The sequence below is a fragment of the Liolophura sinensis genome, chromosome 10 (genome assembly GCF_032854445.1).
Source record: "Liolophura sinensis isolate JHLJ2023 chromosome 10, CUHK_Ljap_v2, whole genome shotgun sequence".
Lineage (NCBI taxonomy): Eukaryota > Metazoa > Mollusca > Polyplacophora > Chitonida > Chitonidae > Liolophura > Liolophura sinensis.
In genome coordinates this window covers 10,881,923-10,906,288 of record NC_088304.1, presented here as the reverse complement: position 1 = coordinate 10,906,288, position 24,366 = coordinate 10,881,923, and the positions used below count along the sequence as shown (strand labels likewise).

The 24,366-nt window shown below is 41.2% G+C and overlaps 1 protein-coding gene across 2 annotated transcripts; it reads right to left on the bottom strand.

Moving 5' to 3' along the window:
- Positions 1 to 6,113: 6,113 nt before the first annotated feature.
- On the bottom strand, positions 6,114 to 24,344 carry LOC135476735 (uncharacterized). 2 transcript variants are annotated; one of them, XM_064756854.1, is made up of 13 exons: positions 24,311 to 24,344; positions 23,736 to 23,840; positions 20,841 to 20,962; positions 20,433 to 20,555; positions 20,036 to 20,158; positions 18,967 to 19,086; positions 14,808 to 16,056; positions 13,591 to 13,720; positions 12,615 to 12,780; positions 8,232 to 12,110; positions 7,797 to 7,922; positions 6,733 to 6,912; positions 6,114 to 6,290 (listed from the first exon to the last, which is right to left on the bottom strand). In XM_064756854.1, the coding sequence occupies exons 3-13, from the start codon at positions 20,950 to 20,952 to the stop codon at positions 6,250 to 6,252; spliced, it is 6,249 nt and encodes a 2,082-aa protein (XP_064612924.1). In that variant the 5' UTR covers positions 20,953 to 20,962; positions 23,736 to 23,840; positions 24,311 to 24,344; the 3' UTR covers positions 6,114 to 6,249. The 2 variants fall into 2 exon arrangements, with proteins under 2 accessions (XP_064612924.1, XP_064612925.1); XM_064756855.1 differs by lacking the exon at positions 20,433 to 20,555.
- Positions 24,345 to 24,366: the final 22 nt, after the last annotated feature.

Sequence of the window (24,366 nt, the reverse complement as noted above, 5' to 3'; positions counted from 1 at the left end):
CAACAATATGGACAGTTACAGTACCAACGGACATTTTAACAACAATATATACAGTTACACTAGCAATATGGACAGTTACAATAGCAAAACGGACAGTCATTCGAGAACCTGAGTGCAAACATAAACTCTGCTTAGTACTTGACTAAAGCAATGCTCTCTAAATATACAAATGATAAAAAGTGAATCAAAACGACTTTAACCACTGATGTCGGAGTGAGATTGCCGTTTGTACGCAAATATGAGCCGCAAAATACGTATAAGTTACAGTATGACAATTGACATTTAGTCACAAATAAGTGGCACATACTGTCACAAATGACTTTCAAACTATAAACTCTTAACATTATAACAACTAACTTTTGGACTCAGAAACATATAACGGCCGTGTGTTAATTAGTAGTTAGCTCTGAGACACATGTACATGCTATAGGAGAAGTACGTCCACATCACAGTGTGACGACTGAGATTCGGACACATACTCAAAAGGGTGAAATATGATCACGTGTCCTTGTGGTAACTGGCATACAATCACCCACGACTGCCGAAATACGACCAGTAGATTGTGTGACATTTGGTATATGGACACACATAACCGGTGAAATTCGACCGCTTGATAGCGTGTCGGTTGGCACAGAAACACATAAAACAACAAATACAGCCAGATCAAGTGACAAATAAATAAGACAGGCGAAATACTGGCCGGTTATCTGTGGTTGGGCGTGGCGTTTGTCTGGCGTATTAAACATGGCGTTTTAGGGAGGTGTCGGGAGTATTTCATGTCACGGCGCGCTATATAACCAAATTGCTCTTACATACTAATGCGTCCGCGGGCAACAGAACCCATTTCATTACTGTTTAATATGAACATTCTACTAAACTGTTGTTGATGTATTTTAGTTAAGGACAAACATCAAATATAACAGAGAGCAAATTGTGAGAAACATGACCCAACACAAAAAACAAAATTATGTTGAAACTCTTCAAGATGCCTTACTGACACATCGGTATGATTTTGGCATTACTGACATTACTGAAGGATGGGGTGAGGGGATGGGGATAAAATGAAAAACACGTTTCCGAGGTTGTAAGTTAAATAACGAAATAAAATGTTTCAGAAAAAAACGTAGCTATACTGCCTTGTCTGAGGGCGTTCCAGCACCTGATGAAGCCTTTTTGTTCAGAAAATCTTTTCGTCACTTTGCTCATAAGTAATCTGTTACTACTGATTCAGCAACGATATAACATCAAACATGCATACCCCATGATTTAGAGAGTTCCGAAAATGATGTGATCATATTTCTTAAGCTCCACATGTACAAGACCTTCTTAAGCATTTTATATTATCACATTTTAAAACAATCTACGCCAAGCAAACGTTATCCACTGCAACTCAGAAAAACATGATATACGAACAAAACTGACAAAATGATAATCGCTGTTTATGTTTCAGGGCGTGCCATTACTTCTAGGAGTCGATCCCAGAAAATCTCTTCGTCTGTTTGCTCATTTTCCTCACATGAGAAAAGTAATGTGTTTCCACAAATTTAGTAACGACCTTGGCATTTCCGCTACCGGGGCCTCTTCCATCATGATCACAATAATGGCGTCCTCACGACCGTCTCTCATCATGCGCATGCCCGCCATTTGAATTTCAAACTCACACCAGTCGCCTCTCAGAAAGGCTCTGTTGATCACCAGGATGACTTTCCGGCTGGTGTTCACGGCGTCTACAGTGTTCTGTTGTATGCTGACACCTACAGGAAAATCACGATCATAGAGGCAAAGTGTTAAGTGTTCTGAGTTTCAAAAACGTTTCTTAGATCACGGCAGGCCCACTGGTAATTGTGCGAATTATAGGACACAAAGGCGTCAAACTGATAATGTTCCATCCCCAGTTCGTCATATACAGGACCTCTACGACATTTTGTCCTAATCCAGTATTTTATGTTCCATCTGTAACGGTAGCCCATTATTGCCAAGATTACATAGACTTAACAAACAGGATCCAACAACAGAAAATGTCAACCAAATCTTGCTGACGCAGCTGACATCCATATCCTTTACCTGTGACTTTAAGTTCATTATATTTGTCACTATTTCATTTACCATGCTGCACGAAAGGCTTTGATGATCGAGGATAATGTTAGAATTTGCTAGAATCCAATGGACAAACGGCAGCGTGTTACAGATACAGAGGAAGGGGTTATTACTAAGAGACAAGATCACCAACTCTTTTCCTTCCAAAGAAGTTGTAGAGGTGACCCACTGCCTTTCCTCTTCGGAAAAAGATGAAAGAACATTGACTGTTTTAAATACCTTTGAGTCTTAACGTTGAACAGAGCCACGGGAATTACGGTTAACCTGTTGTTTCTGAGGATTAAGACTTCCAGGCTGTGAAGTGGTTTAAACAAATCTTTGTACAGCATTGTTATATCGTTGCTCGATAGATCAAGTGTTTTTAAGTTTTTAACAGAGCGGAAGGGAACGCCCTTCACGTTCAAAGTCTTTCCTCAGCCTACAGCTTCGTGCAACAAGGACGCGTAAGCCTGGAAAGAAGTCAAAAAATGTTGGATTTAGCAGAGAGTAGCCTATACCAGAAATCTGCATCCCTGGGGCCATCAGAAAGCACTGGTTGAGTGAATGGCAAATCGACATTTCGAAGTTTGTCCGAGTCTTTAAATGTAACATTAATTCTTAGGAACTCACTACTACCATAAAAGCTACAATTCAATCTTTGGAGTGAAGGTAGAAAGGAAATTGTTAGGTGCACTGTATCTGCAGAGCTAAGCAGGCCCTGTTACTAAATAATTTTCTCCAAAGTTCATCCTTTCGTAACATTCTGGGTACTTAATTTCAAACATGGCGTTAATATCCAAGCAGATAATATAATTGTTACTAAGATATAGGTCTTGAACACATAAGGTTGCCACGTGAGCAACTTGATAACTTCCCGAAGACAGCAAACGTTTCAGTCGGTTATCTTGCTCCCTAAAGTTCACCTGTATTGACGTAAGTTGGGACATGGTCAAAAACCCTTGTCCAAAAGGTAGCCCATTAATACCATCAATGGTAAGCAGTGTCACAGATCCAAGGCTACTGACCAGTTGATCTGGATATCCATTTGGAAGGTCTTTCCTGTCAGTGTTGGCATTGTACATTATCTTTAGTGTCTCTAACCGATGAAGTGGGCGAAAGACATTAGGACGATAGGCTTCGTAGGTTAGCTGAAGACTGTTTTAGGTTCAGATTGAGAGACAAAAGCTTTGACAAGGCCCAGGGTTGTAGCTTTTCTAGTCGGTTGTGAGACAGATCCAAGGACGTCAGAGAATTCAGGTTGATGAAGGATATATTTTTATCACTCCCTGTTAGCCCAAGTGTTGAAAAGTATTTACTCTACCAATTGCTACTTACGTCCATATATTCAGTATGCGCTTTGTATCTCAAGGAGACGGTGAATAGAACAGGAAGAATTTCGATACCTTCAAATTCAGCTCTCTAAATATTTGTACGAAGGAGCATAAACGAGAACTTGTTTTTCAAATTAAATAATTTAAACGTTTCGGTAAAGAAAGAGGGCTGTTCATCACATGGATAAGGGGGTGTGGGTGAAGCAGAGTTGCATTCTTTGTTTTCATAAGCGAAATGTCCAACTTACTTTGAACAAAGACCACTTTTATCAACAGATTAGCCTTTAAATTCATGTCAACATGTTATGAGGGGTAACCATGATATTGTAAAGAATGATACTCTACGAAGTCTGCTGCTGAGAGGTTCGAAGCCGAGCAAGATAAATATGACAAAAGATAGGCCTGATTAAAAATTTTGCAAATAAATGGTCTAAAAAGAAAGAAAACAGAACCCTCAGTCCTTGACACTTGGCTTGAGCTTGTTAAGAAAGAGGTTGTATGTGCAATCAATACTAATGCTCATTTAACAGCCAAGCAAGTTCTGAAGAACCCTACAGTGCAAAGGTTACTTAAAAACTGTAAAACCCGTTAATGTTCCTGCGGACAAAGCCCTTAACAATATTATTTTTCTCTACAAGAATGATTGGTTTCAGGTTCTTGTGGAGCAGCTTAATATCACGACATGTGCCGCAACACCAGCGTATTCAATAACGACCTTTTCTTTGAAGGACTTACATAAAAATATCTGTCCTTTCTAACGCAGAGGAGAATATTCGTACCTTCCCGTCACACCGACATACCACAACTTTAGTGGACTCCAAAAAAATGCATATATTCTCCTACAAAGCTCGCTTTACTGCGGGGTCAAAAGCTCTCTCTTAACGTAAGCACTACAAGAAGTACAATCCTTTGGGAAGAAGTGACGTTATGGCATTGCTAAAAATTCAGGTGTCAACCGTATGTGGATACCCTACGTATAGCCAGGAAAGAAGCCACCACGAGCAATATAAGCGTCATGTCCGACATTCATACACCATTCGCAGTCCGTAAAGGGCGTTCCAAGTCGATTATCGCAACACTAGCTCCCAAAGACAAAGGTATGTAAGAAATTGCGAATAGGATATAAATAAGAATAGGAAATAAAGCCGGTAACACAGCAGAGGGAAGCGGTCATCGGTTTTCATTGATGCCAGGCAGACAGTGGATATTCCAGGCATGAATTCCACATCAAAGTTCAAATTCGTAGTCCATGAATAAGTTTCAGGTCAAATAACAATTAAACAAGGTATCTCAGTCGCGCTTTGATTGCAACTGTTCATAATGGCATCATGCAGATATAATGAGCATGGCTGCCTTTACTGCCCCTAGCCCCAGGTTAAGCGGTATTACATGTAGATACAGTTCGAGCGTTACAGACCTTAACCGAACAGACTGTGATTCAAAAGTAATGGACGATTACGTCTTTCCCGTTAATATGTAACGACCTTACACATGACATGCTGGTCTGTATAAAAGCTGTCTGCAAGATAGACGGTTACGCTCGGCAACCAGCTGTTATGTTGTTAAATACCATGTACGTGAGAGATATGTACATAAGGATAACAGCGCCGTCTAGGTGCTTGATCACAATGCAGATCGCCAGAGATTCTGAACGCTCTTGAACTCACAACAAAATAAGTGAGAGGCTTTTGTTTCATTGTTCTTCCCCGGCCATAGTAGGGAAGTTGGCCAGCAATCTGCGGACCGCCGTCGTAGAAATAACACACAACTGTTAGGCTTACGACTCAACAACCCCACTTAGGACATATGTTTACCACATTAAGGAGATTTTATCATATCCGAAATAAAATATCCAAGTTTTGCCATGAAAATGTAATGGGGTGCTAACGTTTTCCAGCGTTGTTCACCTTTTGTCGTCAACAGTTTTGTGAATTCCTTAAAGGATACCTGCCGCTCGACAGTCAATTCAAGACTCAAGACCCCAAATGTCTTTGCTCACTGATTGGCTTGAATTTGTCATCACAAATGAAGAATTCGCAGAAACCATATATGAAGAGTGTATTCTTTCAGTTATTCTGATGGGTATAACTTGTGCGGTTTGTTTGGGAAATCTGTACCTATGTTTTCGAATGAATTGAACTATATGCTAAATTTACTATAGAATGATCATAATGAAGTTCGAAATTCTTGATTCAATAAATAAATCAATCAAAAATTGTTATTCATCAGACGGTATATTGATGATATGAAAGCTTTAACCGATATAACGCAATGCCAGTGAAAAGAATATAACCACTAGTCGCTTTACCGTAAGTCAGTTTTATCCGTCTAAAATTAGCAACTGTTCAGTATGTCTTCAAAAGACATTTAGCCCACCATTGTATGAATGAACGAAAAGAGTTAAAACACGGCAATGGCAGTATTTCACTCATACCCTGACCATAACATGTTGCGCCCAACTGACCGGAATATGATTCTAATCTTGTAATGCATGCGTCGAAACAGGCATCCGTATACCAGCCGTCGGCCAAATTGGACGTTCCGGGTCAATCATCACAAGACCAATTACCAAAAACCACCTTTAACACAAACCACCTTTAACACAAACCACCAAAGAACTAACACAGTAACAATATAAACTACGAAATTAGACGGAAAAATATCAGAAAGAATAACACAAAACACAAACATTCTATAAAATGCTCTTTATTGAAGCATACAAAGCGGTAATTAGTAAAGAAAAATCATAAAAAGAAATACATTGATGTAAATTGTTTAAAATCTTTGAGACTTTTAGCCGTTGAGCTTTTGGTAACGCAGCATCTGTATGAGTTCCGTTATCCTACGCTGGTGCAAATATGGGATTTGATGCGGTTGTGTTTTCTGCATAGAACAAAAGACAAAAACATGTACTTTGACGTCAACGTTAAATGTTTGTTAATTGGTTACGAGGAAAACATCTGAATAATTGGTTTATGTAATACACAAATTTGTTATTAATGCAGATGGAATAATTAATGTTAATTGCACGTTAAATGCCGTGACAGGCAATATTTTCAGCAGTTCTGAATCGGTTACGTCTGCCAGCTACCAAGCTGTCGTCGCCGTTCTGGTTTTACTCTTTATGCTATACGTCTCTAATTGTATTCTATAAAAATTGATACATCTTAGGAAGAGTCGGAACAAGTATCTCCTCAAGATTAAAAATACTTGGAGTGTTTATTCGGTTTGCTCAGGCTACTATATTGTACAGTACACAGTTATAAAGCTTCACTTACTACATGTATACAGATATTACACTTTACCTAAATAAAGAGAAACCCACCTTCGCCGACAGCAGGGATGACAATCTCAGCCGCAGGACTGAGTCGATTCTCCTGAACTGCCCTCACTCTTACAGTAGTCTCGCCATCCTTCGCTTGAAGTAAGATACCAAACGACGAGAAGAACGTCCTCTGTACACTGGCTGGGCTGTACATTAGGTTGGAAATTTCCACAACGTACCCTAGAGAAGTGAAAACCAACACACACATTTATTTAAAAAAGGCCTCTTAACCACATTCATCTTCCGGGCAACAGAGCTATTTACTTATTTATTTCATCAGAGTTTTAAGACATAATCGAGAATAATTCACTTATATAAGCATTGTGGGGGAGGAAACTGGACAGAGCCCCAGATAAATCGACGATCACCCACACCTTGCATACCTTCCCGAGAATGGCCGGAGAGGAAGCCAGCCACTGCTGAACTTGAACTCACAGGGGCCGTATTGGTGAGAAGCTCCTGTGCCATTGCGCCGCCCTGGCATGTTAAGCACTTGCACCAAGGAGGCCCCTGGTAAATAGTCTTGAGAACACGTCTGAGACGGTCGTAGTTAAGCGTCAGCTGAGTGAATCGCTGTATTCATCTCTATTCAAAACTTCTATATTCCATCAACTTGCATGGCAAAAAGAGACATAGTCGGAAGAATGGGGTCAACTATTAATTAGTCTAAGTGAGCTGCATTCCACGTCATAATGACAAGGGACGTGCTTAATGCGAAAAAGACACTTTTTTGTTTTACTTGTTTCATTTTTTGGGGTTTTTTTATGTTTTTCCTCCTCCGGAATTTAGATCCACTGTGCATGCAATTTCGATCATTTGACATCAGTTTTTCGTTGTGATAGGTTGGCCCTAGTTTTCATAGTTCTGCATCACTGGAACAAGACGCTGAAGACACTGGACATGAGGCCCCACTCAATCACAAGGTACCAAAACAACTTAGTCTATCACCATATACGGATTGTAAAGACACAGTATACTTGTTTTGAATTCCACTAATTCTTAACCACAAGCACATGAGAGTGAAACCAAATTTGGCAACAATTTACACTGTAAATTTGACTCACCTAGCTGGCTGACAATCTCGCCAGCTGGTGTTGGAGAATCCCAGTTCAGAATTAAAGTTGTCACCGGGCCGAAACGAATGGCTCTGGAAATGCGTAAGTTCTGTGGAGATCCATCATCAAATTTCACTGCAAAAAGAAATAGCACCTGGTTTTGAACCCCAAGCAAAAAAAAACTGCCATAGAGTTTTTTCCCTCAGCAAAAATTTCACACGTGTTTAGTAATTAAAATCCTCTGCCAAAACAATCATATGATGAAATGTACATCTGAATCTGAATCTGAGAGCAAAAATCTGCTTAAAAAAATGAATGTATTCTTAAGGTTTCAACCAAAAGTTTCACTTTTGCACAAGAGGAAATACGGTTTAAGAGTCAATCGCCTACTTTTGGAACATGTTTTGATATTTAAGTTCTAAATAAAAGGAATCTGTCACTCACCACAAAGCTGGGCGTCATTGTCCTTAAACCCTTTGGGACAGCTATTCGACTCTTCCGGTACGTTCACAATTGAAGGGTTGAAATAGAATGCCTTTTCGTGATTGATGAACAATGGTTTGTCAGAGAGGATCACTTCTTGAAGGTTGGTGATGGTTTGTTGAAGGAATTGATGGGCATCACTGTAAATTTGCTGGCAGATCGCGGAAACACACGTCAGAGGCACTTCTCCACAGCCGACCGTCATAGACAACAATGCGACGTTTGGTGATGACGTCGTTATGCTGACGTCTGCGGTGACTGGTAACGTCGTCACATTTGAAAGAAACATCACGGTCTCGCGGAAAGCTGTCTGTAATGGCACGTTGTTTACATCTTTTTGAAGTAATGTTTCGTTTTCTTTCACTGTGCTTGGCTCGGCTGTTATAAACCCAAACTTCAATGTCACTGTGGGACAAAGAGGTCTGGCTTCCAAGACCTCAAGAGTCATTTCGTTAGTTGAAACATTGCCGTACTCGTTTGCAGCATCGCATCTATAAGCTCCAGCATCTGACTCCTGGACGGAAAGCAACACTAGGGATTTATTTTCCACTTTAAAGGCATCATCGGAGACCAGACGCCATGTTATGTTTGCCTCCGGTGAAGCGGAAATACTGCACACAATGACCACTTTGTCGCCGACCAGAGCTTCAATTCGGGATGGGGGTTGAGACAGAACTGTAGGAGGGGAAATAACTGTGACAATGGCTGGGTCGGACGTCACGTTAGCCACGTGATTTCCAGCCACACAAACGTACTCTCCGGCATCCTCACTCGTCACAACCGTCAGTGTTAGAGACCCACCAGTGCCGTACATTTCCTCGTTCAAGAACCAGTAGTAGCTGGGCTCGGGGATGCTTGAAGCCGAGCACGTCAACGTGACACTTTCGCCTGACCTAACTGTGACGTTTCTTGGACCCTTTGTGATTTCTGGCACGGTACCACAGAAGATCTCATCAGCTCTCAACAATTCCAGTTCGTTTAAGATTTCCGTTGTTATATCTACCAGTTCTGTAAAGCTCTTTGTGTCATTCTCAAAAAGGCTGTAAAAATGTTCCTCCAAAGCGGGTAAATCTTGCTGAGCTCTTGGAAGAAGCTGTGGGTCGACGGAGTCCACCAGTTGGTATATTTCTCCAAAGCTCCAAACCACACAGTCATAAAAGCCAGAGCACTCGTCAGTAGACAATAGTTCCAGGGTAATATTTTCCATTCTTTCCCGCCAGAGAGGTAAAATTTCTGCGCTTGCAAAACTGTTCAGTGCCTCTTCGTTTCCTTGAATGACATAGTCGGTTGCAGATTTGCTTTCCTTTACCAAATCATTATCTTGCATCTTTGCATTTACGCTATTCAAAACGTTAACAACTTGTTCTCTTGTCACGTTGAAGTCTTCTTCGGCCACAGTGTAGTCAACCTCAGAGTCATTAACACTTATGTTAATAATGGAGTTTCGTACCTCTACTGTTTCTGAACCTCGATTGGAAACTTCTTGCATGGAAGCCTCCAGCTCATTTGTGACGTTATTCAACTCTACAATGCTCTGTTGCAGAAAATTTCTCACAGGGGAGTAACGAGAGCATTGCTCTCTCCAGAATTGAAGTTCACTCTCTCGTGTTGTGTTTGTAAGTATGGTGTTATTCAAGACTCCATCTTCAAGGTTGTCGAACAAATCTTCGTCTAACGTTCCATTTCCCGCCTGTCGTCTGTAGCGGAATGCCTTGTGAAGTCTTGAAAATGCCTCGTAATTAATTTCTCTCTTTCGACGACCAAACAGATTCTTTAAGGAATCCAAAAAGCTATTGACCAATGATTTTGCTGCATTCCAAATACTACCCAAAATATTGTGGAAATTTAAACGGAAACGCACGGTTCGCCAGCCCAGCCTAAATGGATTAACATCACAAAATATTTCGAACTCAAACAAGTCTCTTGTGGATAACTCAATCTCAAACCCACAATTACCAATGTCGATGATACTTTGTAAGCCATATTTTACAATGAAGTTGATGGCATATTGCACGGCTCTCACGGCAAATTTGACCCCCTCTAGAGCAACATTTGCTAAACTAAGTCCTCCTTTAGCCACTTCAAGAAGACCCTTGGCAACGTCTAAGGCGACTTTTACGACTTCCAATACAATACGCGATTTATCAACAACAACTTGTGCGACAGACAGTGCGAACTTGGCAGCGTCCAAGGCAAGCATGGGAACTCTCACGAAAAGTTTAGCCACTTCTAATGCCGCAAAGGCAATAGCCCTGAGACCATGGCATAACAAATTCGCGGCCACACACAAAGGGTTTGGAATCTTGAACATACAGCTTGTAAACTTCGGACAAGGAAACCTAAACCATCCCCATTTGCATATTTTAAACTTTATACCAGGAACACAAATCTTTGAACATGATTTGATTTTGCATAAGCGATCGACTCTTTTCTGTGCGGCGTTGAGTTTAGCAAGAGCTCTGCGGAAAGGACCCTTTGCAGCCTCTAACTTCTGCTTTGCTCGCTCTAAACCAGCTATAGCCCTATCGAAGACAACGTTAGCTTTATCCACCTCGGATTTTTTATCATCCAACCATTTCTGTGCACTTGTAAGCTTGTCCTTTGCTTTGTTCACTGCATCTTGGGCTTTACTTATCCGTTTCACAGCCTCATCAGCTAACCTGTTCACAAAATTTCGAATGGCATCTCCTAGGCTGGCCTGAACGTTGCTTCCTGCTTGGTGCTTAGGGGCACCACCAGGAATAAATTCACCGCGAATCCGCAAAGCCCAGTCTGCAACATTTACAAATACCGTGGCCCGGATCGTTAGTCTGGCTGTGAAAATATCCCAGATATTAACTTCTGCCCGCGTGGCGATCTCCTTGTTCGTGACGAAGACATCTGCGCTGGCTTTGGCTCCAAAGAAATTCAAGCGAGCGTGAAACTGTACTACAAAGTTGTTGCTGTCACTGGCCAAGGCGAGTCCAAAACCAAATCCTAGTTTCACAGAAAGGAGACTCCAAAGTTTACTCGTTATTTTCCCTCCGCTGGATGCTTTACCACTGGCAAGATCAATCTTGAATCCATCAATGACTCCGAAGGCTCGCCATGCTGCTTCTCCATTCATGTGATCGTAGATTTCCACTAAATTCCCACAGCGCCGTAAATGAGCGTCAGATTTCACGAACTCACCCTCGATACCGAAACCCTTACCCAAAACAGTTACTGAGAAGAAACCGCGAATTCCGAATGTTTTTGGGCCCTTGAAGATGCCGACAGTCTCGTTGTAGAGAGACTGTACCATAGTTAGCGTGTTGTTCTTAATCTCATCCACCTTCGTTTTCACAAATGTTATGAAGTTCTCGAGGGTTTTTTCGAACATCAGTTTGATAAGGTCCACCAGCTGTCTGACTTTCTGAACCAGATTATTGATGCTCTCTATGATATCTTTGACAAGATCGCCCACATTTGTTATCAAGGCCGTCAAGTTGAATTTGTCCAAAAACTGGTTGACCAGTTGCAAGAGCGTTTGCATGTGTTGTCGAAATTCTTGTATTGCTTCAAATATGACTGGTGCGATGACCCCGACGTATTTTTGAATTTCAGTCACGACGAAGTTTAAGAGCTCAATAACAGCCTGTTTAACATGGGTCAAAACAGACTTGATGATATCAATCGGGCGAGGAACTTTGGAAATGTCGACATCATCGAGACGGTAAAAGAAATCAGCTTCCATGTCGATGTTAAAGACAAGATCCTGAATGACAGGGATGCCACGGAGAAGTTTGGCGTCAACGAAAACTGTGGTGAAAACGCCAGGAGGGTTGGCTTGGGGTCCACAGTATGTTCTCGGTCCTGGGCCTGGAAAAGATTATATGATATCAGCTTTAACTACAACAATAGGTTATTGATTAATTACATTTGTTTGATGTCAAGATTTCAAGTCTGGCTTTGATATATATGATAAAATTCAAACCATTCACGTGTTGGTCAGTTTAAATACAGACACATTTATTCAGACACATAAAAATGGAGCTTAGTTTTGTATAGTTTTATAACATGTGTACCTATTATTTAGGCATCGCTCACATTAGGCAAACGCATAATGATATAATGTGATGAAAACCATTTCTTCCGGATATAGGTAGTGCTTGTGTTACATACACCTGACGCGTTCCCAGGTACAAATCGAAGGAAACGGGGGGGGGGGGGGGGGGGGGGGCAACTGTACGGACTTGTCAAAAAAGTGGCAGGTGGCAATTTCCTCTGCTTACCTCTTAACAATCGGTCTCACGAAAACAGTTCGCAGGGTGGACATTACAAGGACAGGCTTAAAAGCTTTGCAAGGGGTACATGTACCCATACCTCCAACAGATCCAAACGCTTGTAAAGTGTGTTGCAATAAATTGCCAAATGACAAGGAAATTGGAGCTGTCCTCTTCAATATCGTGACGTACAGAGTCACTTCCATTGGCTTCCCGCCAGTCTTCAGGTAAACTTCCCAAGGGTCAACAAACACGTGCGTGAAAATCTGCCAGGTAAAGAAAAACTAATCATCGTAATGATTGTTAATGAATATTGATGTCGTACTGTTATTGCCGTTAATTTTTTTTATCAAGAATGTTCCGTGCGTCTGTCTATCGTGATTGAAAACTTTTCGTCCTACTTTCCGTCTTGATATGCTTGATTAGTCCTTTGGGCACGTGTGGTTAACGTTTTATATGGAAATGTCTATCGTGATTGCAAACTTCTAATTGCTTCTCTATACGTGAATCCGCCCTCTTTTTCTCTTTTATATACTTTCTTACTTCTTTGGTGGTCAGTGCTGGACATTGTTCTGTGAATTGACCTTGAGACCACTGACCCCGATCGTCCATTTTGGTTGACACCGGGTATACTAATATCACTTTCCACGCCTAGATCTTATCATATCCAGAGAGAATACCGTGATATAATCGGACATGAATGTACATTTCCTTATTTGTATTTACGCTAAAGAAAAGTATGGATTTCTTTCAACCATTTTCTTTTCATTGTCCTACCTAGTAAACAATTAAAACAAATAGTACAAACTATCCATTAAGAATGTCACATAAAAGGCATGAATAACCAGGGCCTAGATTAACATTCTTTTTGTTATTCTATCAATTAGAATAAAGATAGTGTATTAATAATTAATATTACTAAAAATTAATGTGACTACATGTAATTTATGGAATTAACACACCGTCCCAATTGTTCTTTAATGCAGGTGTAAACTAATGGTCTGTAAGAGTGGGTAATGTATTGACACAGATTTCAATCAGTCAGCTCGCGTAGCCTTCCAATTTTCGACACTTACCTTTCGGATATCAGGCAGAGCTGCGTAAGTTTCCACGGGAACTGGGGCTACTGAAAAGTCAAAGACTTTGTTGGGATCTCGAACTCGACTAACGTCCAATGATACCCAAAACGAGGCCGTCTGACTAAGGCTGCAACAGGAATATTTATTTCTTCATTCATTTGATTGATATTTTACGCGGTACTCAAGAATATTTCACTTATACGACGTCGGCCAGCACTATGGTGAGAGGGAAGCGGGCACAGCCCGGGGGACCATCCTCAGGTTGCTGCCAGACCTTCCCACTTACGGCAGGAGAGTGGACTGAACTCACAGCAGCTGCATTGGTGAGAGGTGCCTGGGTCATTACGCTGCGTTAGCGCGCTAACTAATTGAGCTACGGAGGCCCCTGCAACAGGAATAAAAGAGATGTTTTGTCCAATGACGCCAAATAAATGTAGGTAAAATACAAAATCCGTGCGCAAATAAAAATGACCTTAAGACAATTAAAGACCTACTGCATAGAGAGTAAGACCAGAGCAGCGACAACATTGTGAGAGGTGGCAAATCGTTACACGTAACCGATGAAAAACCACCTCTTGCCATTTTACCACAGTTGGGGTTTTATTCTAACTGTTCATGTAAATGCACAAATAATAGCAGCAATCTACACGTCCCCTAGCACCATAGCTTACTTAGAAGTACGGAAAAAATTGCAATGATGTTTATTGCAATTTATTAGACGTCACTGGTCTAGAATTAATCAGAAGATAAAGACACGTTCTTGTTCTTACATCCTGAGGGAGATCCTGAGGGAGATCACACTCTTTTCTCAACTAGGAACAAGTTCAGATGAAAGTACAAAAACGCAGTCCTTGGAAGAGAAGACATCACTGTGTTCACAAAGTATGATCGAATCAGAGATGTGCAGAATACCTCTTATCAGGTACTCTATGGTTCTTACTCACTCACGTATTTGGAAACAGCTGTTCTGACACGGTCGTAGTCTACAGCGTGTTTCTGTTAACTGTGAGCCTGATTGCCATCGGTCTGTCCCGAGGGCTTTGAAAAACACCAACAAATATGTACAATGAAGAGATAAGCAAACGGATATACAGCAAGTGCATTGTCGAATATTGCAACCTGTAAGATTCATTCATTCCATAAAAACAACAATAGTGAATTAATCATTTGGGGGATCACTTTATCCTCATAACCATGCAGTTGCTATTACTTACGGATATTTGAATGTTTCATCCCCGTTCCACAGTTCAAGTTCAGACCCGATGGGGCGTACGTTTAGCTTTCTAAACAAAGAAAATCCAATGCCGTTGGGAAAAACCCTCACACCAGTATCTTCTTTCAGTTTTTTGAAGACTTCAACTTTCTCTAACAGAGCACCTGCTTTATCGGGAAACATCACCATGAATGTCGTGCCGGAATCTTTATACAAGTCCAGGATGATGCAGTACTGCTCACTGTGGAGTTCTGGCAAATACACATCTTGGTTGACAAGAGTCAGTACAATGGCATGAGTAAAGCGGAATACGTGATATCTGGTATCATCAAAAACTGGCGCGCCTTTGCAATAGGTTGTCTTCTTTACTGTACTTCCGGTAGCAATCGTTGCAAAAAAGAAGGGTTGCGGAGAGTTTGTGCCGACAAACATTCTCAACCAATTCGGCAACAAAGGCTCAAGCAACACAAAAAGCTGTCGTAATAAACTGTGTTCCTTGATGAAGTCGTTGATATCTTTGACTGAGAGTTCAAAAGGAGCGTGTCTCGCTCTTCTCATGACTTCCCCTGAAACAGTCGATCCTACGTCGGGGCGCCGATGGCCACTCACAGGACCTACTGTTAACTGGTTGTTTACGTTTACCTCCAGACCGTTAACAGACATGGGCACTGAGAGATTTCCAACAGAGGAGAATGTGACACCTTTGGTGAAGAAGACATTTGGGTTAGAGTTCAGTCGGTACCACTGAGACGTGGACGTGAACTTATAGTCTTCACCTTGGAGACTGAGGTCGATGAAGAAATTCCCCTCCGGAAGTCCCTCGAAGGGAATTTGGTATTTTGAGAAGACGTCATCGGACAGAATCTCGAGAGTGGTGACGTCACTAAAAGATCCAGCGTCTACTCCAGACGCTTTGAAGCTGACGAGGAATTTTCCGCTGTCAGGAGAGAGAATTTTAAAAGTGGCGCTAGTAGCTGGACTCCGGATGAACACTTGTCCAGGGAAAACCTGCACGTCATCATTCTTCATTGCACTAAGGATTAACTCCTGCTCCGGAAAAGCTGTCACCACGAAATTGTCAGACAGAACCCCGGCTCTGACTCGTACCTTGTCAGGCAATGAGATGATTCCTGTTTCACACCGGTCTCCTTGGTAACCCGTGTTGGTACAGTCACAAGTAAAAGTTGTTGCATCAGAGGAGGGTTTGGAGCACACGCCGTTATGTTGACAGGGCTTGATAAAACAAGGGTCTGTAAACGAAACATATATTATTCACTTTATAGCATTGACCGCTTTCACCAAAGTTACATACCTATCCACCAACCAAACGAAGTTGTTTACTTGCTATTTACAAGCTTGTCAAACTTTGTTTAAGCCTTATGTTTACTAATATATCAAGTTGTTGAGTTTTTTTTAGTATAAGGCGTTACACTTATTGTTATAGGTAGTACCCTTATATAAGCGACGTGCTCTGTACAGATGTACATCCTGGTTGCTTTTTCTGAGGTAACGCGTTCGGCGGTGTACTAATAGGTTTTTTTATGTTTTTATTTATTTTGTTAGGGTTTTACACCCTGCTCAAAAATATGTCACTCGTACGACGACGGCCAGCATTATGGTGGGAGAAAACCGGTACAGCCCGGGGGATATCCAAATCACCCACACGTTGTTGACCGACCCTCCAACGTCCGATGGGTGAGGAGACCAGCAGGAGCTGCTCTCGACCACACAGCGATCGCTTTAGTCATTGCCCCTCTGGCACTAACAGTGATGTATGTGTTGTCATAAATAAATAAAATGTTTTCTTCAGGAATGTTTCATGCGAAACATTTTGTTCTTTAGTGCTGAGGCACTGCTAATTTTACGAGACGTTTTCTTAATTTGATGGATTATTCTTTGAACCTCTCGATGATCAACTGCGGTAAATGCTATCAGGACGAAAGCCGACATTTTACAGTGGAACGCTGTAAATGTGTGCCTATCAGGGCGAAAGCCGACATTTTACTGTGGAACGCTGTAAATGTGTGCCTGGTGTAACCTTCAACTGTTTTTCGGGATTTAACAACAACCGTAATATTGGCTAGCCGACAATCAGAGCCTCAACATGCTATCTTAACCGACCCACTAAAGACTTCCTCGACAAAAGGGAATGGTACTTTCTTCGTTCAGATCCAGGTAGATCGCAAAAGAAAGCGTAAATCTACCAACGCCTTGTCCAACCCGACTTAGAAAAGAGTGAATTCTGTGAACGATATCTTGAGGCTCTTATTGATAAACGTATAGCATCCCGTGTCGAGTCTTGTGTAGAATACACCCTACAGTAAACTAAACAACCTGTGATGCGGTCAATCAGAAAACCAACGGCTGCGGTTCAAAAATTGGAAGTAACAGAGACACAGCCTAGTACGACTACTGAGCTATCTTCTGAAATCTATGACTTGATTTAACCATGAAATAGCTCAGACAAGAGAATGACAAACTCCATGGTCGGGTCGAACTATACAGCCGACGGAAATGTTTACGTGTTACTAGCTTAACTGTGGCCCAGGGCGAGACAACGGACGGCGTTGTGTGTAAACCGGCCCAAATCTTAGATGTGAACAATACAAAGGACAATCTATTGCGATCTTACTATTTGAGAATAGAGAAAAAAAGATAATCGTAAAAATTTGTCCCCTATAAAGCCCTAAAAATGTTCGGTGGTGTTTTTAAAAATTAAGATCTCACGAATATTGTTTTAAAATCTGAGAAATCTCAGAAAAGACGGCAGGTTTTTTCCAAGCCTGGACTAATAATGGAATATTTATTTCAGAAAAACAGAAAACTGGGAACGCCACCAGATCCAAGGGGAGTCAGGCTTGGTAAATATGTAAACATTACACCTGAAAGACACTTCTCATTTTATTGAGATAAGTCAAGTGGCAAACAGGACTTTTAGACCTGGTTTACCACATTAGTCAAACCTGTTAAAATATAATAGGACCAAATCAAAAGTCTTTTATTTACGGTGTCGTAATTCATTAACATTATCTTTAATTTGCTTGAATTCCGTTAGCATAGTGTCATTGTGCATTAAGTTTTACACTGGATAACGTAAAACGAACACATATATTAGACTGGCCCACTCCACTCTGCAAGAAGCTCGTGCTTCTTTTGTTACTAACACAGCACTCTTTTGTTCTGTCGTTTTCTGTTTATAAGAGAGCTGCGTGGATTTCACGGGATCTATTCATTTTGAGCAATGTCATTGTTACTTTGCCAGTTACTATTTCAAGCTCACGATCTTCATAAACAATGCAATACTAGCGGAGACTCAGCGACCATCTACATAGTACTTACGTATCTTTAAATTTAAAATAAAATGTGTTACATGCGGTTTGCGTAATTATACGGGTTACTAGATTTTCGTAGCTCAGCACCAGTTACTGTGCTCTTCACAGACAAAACTCATTTCTGTTTTATAAACATACCCTTGGCAATTTATATTTATATACAACACTGATTCTCATTTTGTTTTTTTCATCCTTGACAGGAAAATATGAACCATGGATATGTACACTGTATACCTGTTCAATTTCTCTTGGATGACCGAATTGTCAGAGAAATGGGATCAAACCCAGGGTTACGTCATATTAATGATTGTAAAATTGGGATTTGTTGCCTCCTCGCTTGGCGCTCAGCTGTGAGAGAGGTTAGATCAAGAAAACCGGACTGATTGGCTCAGTGTCAGTATAATTTGATTAAGCGCCGTGTCATGTCTGGTGTCTCTGTTGTGACGTGGACTCGCATTGACACAAGAAAACACTTTTTATGTCCCCAAGCACCTAGTGACTCCTCATCTTTTATATGGCTGAAAAATTGGTGAGCACGACATAAAATTACAAGCATACATACATATATGCACGCAATCTTGTTTCTAATGTTTGATGATTGCTAGTTGAAATTTGTTTACGATAAAAACGAGACATTTCTCCAAACAGTTCACAGTGAATTGCTTCATTTATATCTTAACACAAAAACACAACCTTCATGAAGAAGGAGGATGGCCGTTATGGGTGCATTTTCGTCTCGACATAATATTTAACACTGCATAGGTACTCGGTCACCTTTCCATATTGTATGTTTGTATAGACAATGTAGTGGTCTGTTGTTGAGCTTACCTACGCAGTTAATCCCATTGCTGTGAAGCACGTGTCCAGAGGGGCACTCACAGGAAGACGCTGCTTGGTTACACTGTGGCCAGCACCAGACGAACTGTTTGTTACCGCAGTCTGAAGCATCTGCGTGAAATGAAAGGTAATATCATGAGTGATATGTGATTGATTTACTCTCAGATATGGATATTTGTTATATATACACGTTCACAGAGAGAACAAGTATTCTCTTTGTCGACGTTTTAGAGAAATGATATTCATTAAAATGAAATTATATTTTCGTTAAAATGTCTTAACAGCAGCAAGTCTTTATTGAAAGCATAAACAACAATGGGGTCCGCCAGCCCTATATAAAGGGAAGCAAATCTTGTAACTGAAAAAACAGCAGTGCCCTTTACCTACTTAAAAAACAATACCACTGATTTCAACGCCAACACCAGTAATCATGAATAATAAATGCTAACATTGTTATTCAAATAGATAGAGGACACTGCTGTTTTATCAGTTACAAGATTTGCTTCCCTTTATTGAAAGCTGGCGAACCGCATTTGAATGAATTGCTCACCACCCCACCTTTTCCCAGCAATAGGTTAGGCCCCACTGTTTAATCTAGTGGGCATATAAAGGATTGTGTCTGAGTTTTGTGTTCCTTCGCCAGCATCATACAGCTCTCGTAAAAATGAAAGACTTGGTAGGTGCTTTTTGGCAGCACTCTACTAGTGTCTTTACTGGTGTCACTCATGATCTTATCTCTGCACGTTTTCTTGTGTCTCTGTTGGTGTCACGCGTGATCTATCCTCGGCACGTTTTCCCGTGTCTCGGTTGGTATTACATGTGTTTTTACTGCTGCACGTATTCCTGTGTCTCAGTTGATGTCCCACGTGTTCTTAAAACTGCACATTTTCCTGTGTTTCTATGGATGTCACGTAACATTATCTCTGCACATTTTCCTGTGTCTGTATGGATGTCAAGTAATCTTACCTCTGCATGTTTTCCGGTGTCTAAGTTGGTGTCACGCGCGTTCTTACCTCTGCGAGTTTTCCGGTGTTTGAGTTGGTGTCACAAGTGATCTTACCTCTGCATGTTTTCTTGTCCTCATCGAGGACAAAACCATCTCGACATGAACACGCGAAAGAGCCCTCAGAGTTGGAACACGTCTGACTACAGCCACCGTTATTAGCCTGGCATTCGTCCAAGTCTACAAGTCGTTGAAACCGTAGAATACTCAAAAATACATTTGTCATGAGAGTTAGCAAGAGTTTAATATGGCGAATGACGGGTGAAAAATGCATCAGCAAATGGAGATTTATACCTGGATATTTGGAACAAATTCCAAGAGTACAGAAAGTATGTCATAAGAATAAAATATTGTCAGATTTCTGGATTAAAGGGAGATAAATCCAAAAAGGAAAACCAGTATAACTGAGTATCACCTCTGCCATTAAATCATATCAATACATCCTGATATATACCTTGACACTGACGCCCATCTACTCCAAGCTGGTATCCCAGAGGGCAACTGCAGTGGAAACTACCGGGATCATTGACACAAAAATTGCTGCAGCCGGAAGTACCCTCTGCGCATTCATCAATATCTGCAAGACAGAGACAAAATTAAGACCATCGTGTCACCGGGGTTATATCTCATAGAATTTCTTCCATTCTCTCATGTTAAATGACAAACCAGGGAATCCCACGGCTGTTCAAGTCCCAGTTACGGTGGATTAGCCAACCACCGATTGAACTAGGGCTTCACCGCTGGTCGGCCATTATACTGCTGTCTGATAGAGGCATAACGAAATGTAATAAAAATGAGGACATCGTGTAATGAAACATTTTTTTCCCTTTTTTTCCCGATTCCGAGTACTCATCAGATTTACCGGTGCACGCCTTTCCATCCTCAGCTAACAGGTATCCAGAGGAACATCTACACCGGAAGGATCCCTCTGTATTCTCACACTGGTGCTCACATCCGCCATTTCGGAGAGACATTCATTGGTATCTTAAATGAAAATGGTGAATATGAAAAAAGAGAGTGATTTCCTGATAGCGCTTTTGAAAATGGTACGTTGCTATATAGACACGCAGATGATTCTAAAACGTTTTGTATTGAAAACAAGCCGTCCTGTACTTGCGGCACGATTTTGTTTTACTGGGGTATGTTACTTTAACCAAGACATGTGGTGGTAGAGGGTATGGTCGCTGAGTTATCACCACCTGTTTTACTTGGAGCAGTTGTAAGATCCGTTGTCCAGAAACGCGACTAAGATACACAGAGTTTGCATTTAAGCTATACATATAGGACACTGAGCTTTTCAATTCAGATGGTCGTGGGTTTTCCCCCTGGTTCTGCCTACAGTCCGCAGACTTAACATCTGTCTCCGACTAATCTCGTTTCTATGTTGTTCTTCTGTCAACTGGTCTTTAAAGTCAATACCCAGTCCAGTACTGGGACGAGCCTGGAGTTCTGTAGGTATATGCAAAGAGCACCCTCAACCTACTCAAGTCCTAATATCGAGCACGAAAAAGTTGCAAAAGTTTGCAAGTTTACATCTCAAACCATCACATCGACGTATCGTTGACACAGAGTCTCTCATTTCTGCGTTGTATCTTCTGTCAATACCCAGCTCCAATACTGGGACGAGCCTGGAGTTCTGTGAGTATATGCATAGAGCGCCCCCAACCTACTCAAGTGACAAGCCCTAACATCGAATACGAAAAGGTTGCAAAAGTTTGCATTCTGAACATTTCAAGCAGTCTTAAATATACAGTACAAGTCTGAAGTACATGTTGACCTATGTGTTAATCCTATATTTTCCGGGATGTGTGAACTTGAAAGTATCATAAAGACGTACAGCACATAGAAAAACCAGAGCAGCTGCCAATGGACCGGTGAAATACGCTCTTTTGTCTATTTGCCTCAGTCAGGGTTTTATTCTAACTGTTCATGTAAATACATAAATGGCAAAGGGATCAGAAGGACTAAAAAACCGTTAAGAACGTATTATCTCTGTTAGAGACTGCTAGGCCATGAGGTTTCTGAACACTCTCCAACGTATAGCTTCGAAAACAAGAGTATTACAGATTTGAAAGAACTGGCGTGAATGTTTGCCTACAGGTCAGTCAATGTTGACACCATTTGACCATATTATTGAAACGTTTACTAAATTACATAATTACACAAAATCTATAAAGATTGTGCATGAATGTGTCAATTTTAACCAAACATTTTAACATTGTGTACAATTGGAATTCATTGCTCGTCGTTTTGAGTTACATTTTTTATCTGCTGGCTGGATTCCTAGCAGAGCGAGCCTGTATCAAGTTGCACAAGACTGCATAGGGAAGTAGGTCTCAACATTTCGATGGTTATATATAAACTGCCTGGCTATTATTTGCACATGCAATGTCGTACGACCTATACATACGACGAGTAGAATCGGCAGAGTAGAATGAGGTCAACATGACCTGAAAAGAATACGGGTTTCTTGGGCGTATCCTTTTTTGAGGATACTGAATGCCTGGTTTGACCTGTTTTCATTTGTCCCGGTCCAAATTAACGGTTTATAGTGTATTAAGGACTTGCAGGTGTACACTTTTAGCACACGTGCAAAGGCGCAACAAACCTGGTCTCTGAAGATGAATGCTTTTGTGTGCGTGTCAAAAGTAACAAATTACAATTCACTCTTGATTTTTAACAAAAGTTTCATGAAAAGAAGGTATATGAGGAAATGCCTAGGAAGGGTCTCGACTGGTCGAAGTTCAACGCACTGATGGTAAAACAACGACATAACAAAAGCTGATGGTAAAAAGGTCATGGTAGTACGCCTGGGTTTCAAAACTTTATCTCTTTGTGAACTGTATAACTCGTGGTGCTATAAACTATACATTTAGGCTTCTGGTTGAATAGAGGGGGCCAATATCTCAACAAGATTTTGGCTTGACAGTTCTAATATATAAACTTGACTTCCTGACTTTGAAATAAATAGTTAGCAGTCACCTTACACGACCGCATGCTCTGCTGTATGTCTAATTCAGCTCATGTTGCTGGGATATACTCATCGTATTGATCTAGATCCTCATGTTGGATATATGAACAGTTGCAATCAAAGTATAATTACTTATTTATTTATTTATTTGATTGGTGTTTTATGCTGTACTCAAGAATATTTCACTCATACGACGTCGGCCAACATTATGGGGGTGGAAATCAGGCAGAGCCTGGGGGAAACCCACGACCCATCCCCCGTACGACCGGAGAGGAAGCCAGCATGAGCAGGACTTGCACCCACAGCGATCGCATTATCTTAATTGTGCCTTGGGGGCCTCTGTGTCTCAGTTGGTTAGCGCGATAGCGCAGCATAATGACCCAGGAGTGTCTCACCAATGCGTTCGCTGTGAGTTCAAGTCCAGCTCAAGCTGGCTTCCTTTCCAGGCGTACTTGGGAAGGTCTTCCAGCAACCTGTAGATGATTGTGGGCTTCCCCCGGACTCTGCCCGGTTTTCTCTCATCATATTGCTGGCCACCGTCGTATAACAAATATTCTTAAGTATGACGTAAAATACCAATCAAATAAAATCAATCAATAAATAAATACATAAATATTCTCTTGACAGACTTTCACCTATATAGCTATTATTCTGACTCCTTAAATGGTGCGGAAAAGCTTTCGCGCTATGTCCCCTGTGCTTGTTATCATATGAGAGCTGAGTGTTCAGCGAAAATCTGCAACTTTAGTCACTTTTTATTACAAAATTGTAACTACAGTTTCTTACCGTTGCACGCAGGCGCAGAGAATCCACCCGGACACTCACACACATCTGGCTGAACACAGGTACCACCATTGCGACATGTGCCCGCTGGAAGACCATGGCAGATTGCTGAAAGGATTATTAATAACAAGTTAACAGATTAACTGCCTTTCGGTAAATTGCTTTCTTGTATATGCACATTAAACGCAGGAGTTTCGTTTGCCCAAATCCACAGATGCGTTTACGTATACGCCTAAGCAACTTAACAGGAATAAAGGATTCAGGCTGACCGAGTGATTCCGTTCTTACAACCGTAGTCATTTGTCCAAAACGTAACAATATACATGTGGGCCTACAAATACCTTTCGGATTTCATTTGTTTTTCGTATCTTATAGAGTATTCAAGGTACTTGATGCCCAATGTTTTGATGGTTTGAGGGTTGTAGGTCAGGCATTAAAGCCTAAACATATCCGTACCGTCAATCACGAGTTCACAAGGTAGATTATGCATACATCTTCATAGGCTCTATATGTACATTATATAGACACCGTCAGTCACGACTTCACCACGTAGATTATACACAATATTCCCACATTACCTTTACAGGTGAGCATGTCCGTAGCAAGCTGGTAACCATGGCTACAGTTGCATGTG